The sequence below is a fragment of the Aptenodytes patagonicus genome, chromosome 15 (assembly GCF_965638725.1).
Source record: "Aptenodytes patagonicus chromosome 15, bAptPat1.pri.cur, whole genome shotgun sequence".
NCBI lineage: Eukaryota > Metazoa > Chordata > Aves > Sphenisciformes > Spheniscidae > Aptenodytes > Aptenodytes patagonicus.
The window spans coordinates 5,440,603-5,447,161 of NC_134963.1; the positions used below are offsets into that span (position 1 = coordinate 5,440,603).

The window sequence follows — 6,559 nt, forward strand, 5'->3', positions numbered from 1 at the left end:
ATGGCGGCGGGGCGGCTGCCGGCGCTGCTGCTCCTCGCCCTGCTGCTGGGCGGCACGGCGGGACCCGGCGCTTGGGCAGCGCGGAGCCGCGGCGCCGAGAAGCAAAACAGCCTCCGTCGCGCCGCCAGCGGTCTCTACCAGGGCGTCAGCGGCCTCTTCGGCGAGGACAACGTGCGGGCCCTGCAGAAGGTGAGGCGCCGGCCGTTTCCCCCCACCCCCAAACCCTTCGTTTCCTTTCCCTTCGCGCCCTCTCCCCGCGCCGTTGCTCCCGGGGGTGACCGGGCGGTTCTGTGAGGCAGAGCCCCCCCCCAACCCCGGCGCGGTGCTCGGCGCTGGACCCGCGGCGGCCTCGTCTTCTCTGCGAGCCCGGCCGCGGGTGAGGCGGCGGAACGCCTGGAGCGTTGCTTTGGGAAGAAAAACGGGAGGCGAGGCTTGACGTGGAGCAAACTGCAAAAAATATTAATAAAAGAAATCTCTAAATAAAGATTATTTTAGGTGGGGGAGGCGGCCAGGGCAGACCGCTGTCGGTGAGGAGCCCTCCAACTGAAATACGGTCTGTCTGCATCAGCAGAGCATCCTGCGTCTGCGGGGCCACATAGGAACTTGCAGGAAATAAGGCATGCAGGCAGACGGACCTGTACATTCCTCTGTTCCTTCTCTTCTCAGCCAGCAGGAAGAAATAATACTGTTAAGTTGACCTGTAAATGCATTTGAGACATTTGGGTGTGATGCTGGGGACACCTCTCAGTTGCTTGATAAAACTAATTCTCTGGTTTGCTTTAGCAATGTCCACTGCTAGTAACAGTGTTTTCTTTAAACTTCAGAGCAATGGTAAAGCTAATAAAGTGCATTTTTAAATCCTGTCAACATACACGTTTACATGCCAAAAAACCTCGAAGAAGGGCAATTGTAATAAGTAAATTTATGATTCGCAGGGTTAAAAAACATTTACAGAGTTACATTTTTTTTCCTTGGGGACTTCAAAATAGCCTGCAATTCTTGTTTAATGAATTATAATTCTACTCATGACTAGTAAATCTCAAAGTGTGTTTAAGGAATTGAGGATTTTTTTTTTTTTTTTTAATTTTCAATTTTATTTCTCAGTTTTTCTCAAGGTTGACAGAGAGGTTTGTGAATGGGGTGGATATATTAATGGACACATTCTGGAGAATATGGACTGATTTGTTAGATGTTCTTGGAATTGATGGTAAGTGTGATGCCTGTTAACTCTTGAACTATATCAGCCTGTATCGATGTTCACAAGCATAGGCCGAGTGGGAAAATAATTACATTTTATCACACTGCATTAAACATCCATCAGTGGTATCTCTGTCCGCTTCACGTGGCTTTGATTTTGCTATTAGTACCTTCAAACAAGAGGACTAAAACCAGCCATTCCGTTTCTGTATATGTATCTACAGGATATCTATAAAATGGATTACAAGTCATGGTTGGTTTCTTGCTATCATCATGAAATGGATGCACGTGGCCAGGAACGGTGCAGGGAAATAAAGGAGGAAATAAAGGAGGACTAGAAGAAGGAAAGGTGCAATTGAGAGCCTTTAGAATATAACTTTTAAAAGCAGGAACTTTAGCCTCAGTATGAACGTCGACCTTAGGCCCCGCAGTAGTTTGTCTTTAAAGAACCTTCAGCACCTCTACTTTAAAGGAATTAATTCAATCGCATCATTGGAGCCGAGCCAGTGATTTGAAAAAGGTCCATCCAGAAATGGATGAGCTAGCTTTACCCCTTACTTTAAAAGACACAGCCGTGACCCCACTGCGTGACCCTTTGAAGCTGTGCTTGCACTTTTACCCTTCCCACTTTGGCATGCGCTCGTTAATACTCTGTAAATTTTCCTTTGTTTTTCAGCCTCCAACTTGACTCATTATTTCAGCCCAGCGGCAATTGCCAACAACCCGACCCGTGCTCTTCTGCTGATTGGTGCCATTTTACTTGCCTATTGGTTTTTATCTCTTTTCCTTGGATTCTTCTTCTATCTCCTGCACATGCTGTTTGGTCGCTTTTTCTGGATTGCGAGGGTTGCCCTTTTCACTCTCTCGTGCGTGTACATCCTCCAGAAGTATGAAGGTGACCCAGAACACGCAGTCCTGCCCCTCTGCTTTGTCGTAGCGGTCTACTTCATGACGGGGCCAGTTGGATTTTACTGGAGAAGAAACGGCAACAGCAGCCTTGAGGAGAAGATGGACCACCTGGATAGTCAGATCAGACTTCTGAACATACGTCTTTCCAGGGTGATTGAAAACCTGGACAGAGGCAGCGACCAATGAACCAACCCCTATAGACCACTGTACACCAGCTCTAGAAAATTCCTAAGCACTGTCTCATTCGAAGTTACAAAGCAACAAAACATCACATGGTAAAAAGTGCGCAAAGTTATAACTTTTCATCATGTGTAAGACTAATTTATCTAGATTATACACTCAGCCATTATACTTGTAGGGGAAAAAAAAACATTTAAAAACTTCAGCTGTATATTCAGAGAGTTTTATCCAGCACTAGAATTTTCTCAGTAGATAAACGCTTACTTTTACAAGCATTTAAAAACATCTTTTGTAAAGTTTTTATAAAAGCGAATTGAGTAGTCTTTCAAATATTGAAATTGAGCTAAACATATGCAAATTTGACACTTAAAAAGTTAAAAAGAAAAAAAAAAAATCTCACGCTACCAAACACTTCCATTGAGAAGTAACTGCTGTGGGTCCGCATTTTTTTTTCAAAGTTGCGAATGTTTTTGTTTTATTGTTGGCTTATTTCATTGCCTTGAAGTTGCCTTTCATAGATTATCAGATGAGGAATTTTCTGGTATCCAGGCCAGAAAATTCACACCATAGCTTTTAATAGGAGGTGGGGAATAAGGGAGAAGGAAGATTTCATAAATTTGAAGTCCTTAAATGCCAGTCCAAGATGAGGAACTGAGAAGTGCACGTGTGGCGTTATTTCATTGCATTTCATCTTGAGAACTTTAATTTCGTGTTTGAAAGGAAATCTGTTTTAATAAATTGACACAAAGGGAAGAGATGTAGCGTGGCAAATTGTAATTCATATTTGATCTTCACAGTGACGCATTTTCCAAGCATAAATGCATAGAATAAAACATGATTTTTAATCTCAGGACCCACGTACTTTCTCAAAAAAGGCAGCAGTTGAAACACTTGCAAATGTATTGTTGCTTAAAGCTTTCTCAGGACCAATAAGCGGCAATAAATTATCTTCAGGAAGATCTGGATTTTTTTCTAAAATTGTGATAGTTTTATAGGAGCTTTTTGCTTGAAGTCTGTGTCCTCACTATATTGGGTTTTGGGGAAGGTGAGTCACCTTACGAGAAGGGTGTATTAAACAGTCGTATTTCAAAGTGATGTAGGAGCTTTGAAGCAATTTTATTTTGAAGGATTCTATGTATTTGTAACCTTAGAATTAACTAGCTTGGTAGACTATCACTGGCTTTGTAAGGTTTGCTGAAATGCATCGAAACAAAGGTAACCTCAGGGAAGAAAGTCCGATAAGCGGTTTAACTTGGTAACCGATAGCATTCAAGGATATAAATGGGGGAGGGAGGGCAAGCATCGAAACCATAGTGGTGAGCACAGTATCGATACCACGAGAGGTAAGGTGGACTGCAGCTGAAGAGCTGCATGTTCCCTAATACCTAAACGAACAAGTAAAGAAAAAAAGGGAACAAAAATCGGTCTGTGGTAGGGACTGGCTAAAAAAGAAGGGAAACAAATACGAGTGGACGATCCGTGTGCCGTTGCTTCACCTGCGCGTGCCGGCTCCGGCGGGACTGGCCAGGGGCAGCTGAGCACAGCTTGGCGCTCAGTCTTCGGCTTCCTGTTTCCTTGGGTAGAGCTTTTGTTGGATGTGACGCTTAACTGAATGTAACTGTGGGGTGAATTTATTTTTCTCTTTATGCTGAAGTTTAACGCTCTTCTTCAAATGTGTGTTACTCGCCTAACCTCTTTTGGTCTGTATGTGACGTTTATGTGAGGGATTATTTTAAAATCCATGTTAATGGCCTTTACTCCAAACTGTGATCACTTAAGTTCAACACGGTTGAAGTTCATATGCAGTTGGCACTGTTGTAATGCATTTTATTTTTTTACGTCATCTGTAAATCCCCCCGCACCCCATTTTTTCAAGAAATTCACATTGAGTTGCAAAGTAACTGCTTTTCATGACTTAAAGTCTTTCCCATGAACAGATAAGTACTATGGCAACAAATAGCCTGCTTTGTAAAGCTGAAAACGTAAATTGCCGTATATTCATTTTCACGGCTCATTTTCCATAGTATTGGAGTCTTCCCTATAAACTCGGTGTTCCCTACTGTTGTGCACAGAGGACTGGGCTAAAACACCAGCCTGGAAACTGGGAATTGATTAGCAAAGCTTGTCGGGTCTTCATGCGTTCTGCTAAATTGGAGGCCTGAGGACCAAAGTCTGCAAACCTCGCTCGTGTACGCGGCTCCGTTGACTTCAGTGGGACTATGTGCATGAGTCAGTTTTGCATAGATTGTATTTTATGTAATCCGTATTTAATGTTGAAGTTCAAAATGCTGAATCATTTATATATTAAGAGTTGTCTATGATAAAGATTTCTTTAAAAATACTATATAAAAGTTAATTTGGATTATAGTTTTCTCCCTGTCTCTCTCTAATCATTTATCTTAGTTTTGTAAAATCAGCCCTCCGATAGTAATACTCTTAATTTTGATCACCCTGCTGCTTGGAAAAAAAAAGTATTTTTATATTTACTTGCATCCCATGTATAGCAAAATGTTATGTGAAAAGCGGTATATATAAAATTGGATATTTTTAATCAGTATTTTTTCCCAGCGCTCAGTTTTCACGTTAGTCAAGTTCAGAACTAATGATTTTTTTTAAAGCACAATCTAATCTTCGATATATATACTTTAAAAATGCTGTGTATTTTTAAACATGCACTGTAGTGGAAGCGCTTTTGGGACATGAACGTGGTATTGTGTTTAATCTCTTTCAACTTTTGTAAATACCTTTTACAAATATTTTCCGTACCAAGTCATCTAGTTCATCCATCGAGGTTTTTGCTCTGTTTTTTAGAACTTGTTCCAGTGACAGTGGTTGCACTGCTTTTGTATTGCCATTGGTAGGGGCGTCCCGCACGAATTTGCAGAGATGGGCAGGTACCGCCTGTTCACCCGCGGGTAAACCGAGGCACCGAATTTGAGAGACTTGCCCGAGTCGGTGGCAGAAACGGGAATGAAACCCAGATCTCGCGGCTCCCAGCCCCCTGCTCTAACCACCAGGCAGCTTAACCGAGGGCGGGTGGCAGCGCCTACGCACTCCTCGAAGAGTCCGCTTCCCTCGGCGTCTGACCCGCCGCGAGCTGCCCGTGAAGGGGCACGGGTTGCCTGGGGCGTGGTGGGGTGTGGGAGCGCACCCTGTCTGTCCTCTCCTCCGAAGGCTGCTCCTCCGGAACGGCTCCTGGTTATTGACCTTCCCGCCTGCCGCAGCCCCTCGAAAGAACGTCGCCCTGCGTAACCGGCTGACGTAACCCTTCGGCACGGGCTTCAGACTGTCCAGTACCAGAAATTCCGGTAGGGTCTTAAGCGTTTTCAACTTCATACTTTAAGACCTAACATTTGAAACTACTGTGGTATTTTCACTACGTTCACATCTTCGCAGGACTAACGTCGGTAGCAATTTCTTTGAAGGTACACGCCTCGCCTATAGATAACTGATCCGTCGTATTCGGAACGTAACGCTTTTAAAAGCGGTGCTGGGTGTCGGAGTACAATGTATAAAATCTGGTGTAATTCAGTGCTGTACTTAATAGCGCGTCCTTCAAACCGTGATTTGCTTTTAAAGGCTTGTTGCATAGTTAGTGTGGAAAATAGACCAGTATCAATCGTAGCTCTTCGATGGTGTACAAGTTTTTAAGTGTGATTTGCCTCACGTACTGATCTGTATTTGGCAGCTAATGACGTAAATGACTGTAAGTTCTCTTTGTCTGGGCTGGAAAATAAAAGGTTTTATTGTATCCGCATGTATTTTAAACTTTTGGATAATTCCATCGAACTGTGATGACAGCACACTTAAAAATTGATCTTTTCCTTTTAATTAGGAGCTCTGTTTGCCGTGGTGACACTCGTTATCGGCACCGGTGTTGGTGATTTCACATCCCGTTTTGTACATCAGATTTCCAGGTTACAGTGGTTAAGTTTGTACAATTGTGTTTATGTAAAAAGTAATTCGGTCTGAAGAGATGATGTATGTATACTTTTGACATATGATCCATAGGGAAATACTAGATTCTACTGATAATATTGTTAAGTAGTTACAAATATATCAGACTTATTTTTTACAGAGCTATACATGCCTTTATTTATTACTTATCTGACCACCGAATCGATGTACTATGTAGTTAAATATTTGTAGACCGATTTCACAAATCAACTATGGTGTTGTGACAAAGCTTAAAATAAATGTTTACTGAAACTTTGCACTGAGCAGTGACTCGCAGTCAAGACTTCGCTTTGTCGGACGTCTCCGTCTCCCCCCG

General features: G+C 42.9%; 1 protein-coding gene across 1 annotated transcript; it reads left to right on the forward strand.

The window, feature by feature from the left end:
• On the forward strand, positions 1–6,513 carry BRI3BP (BRI3 binding protein). The gene is made up of 3 exons (XM_076352537.1): positions 1–189; positions 1,105–1,207; positions 1,874–6,513. Exons 1-3 carry the CDS (start codon positions 1–3, stop codon positions 2,290–2,292), a joined length of 711 nt encoding a protein of 236 aa, XP_076208652.1. The 3' UTR covers positions 2,293–6,513.
• The last annotated feature ends 46 nt before the right edge of the window (positions 6,514–6,559 follow it).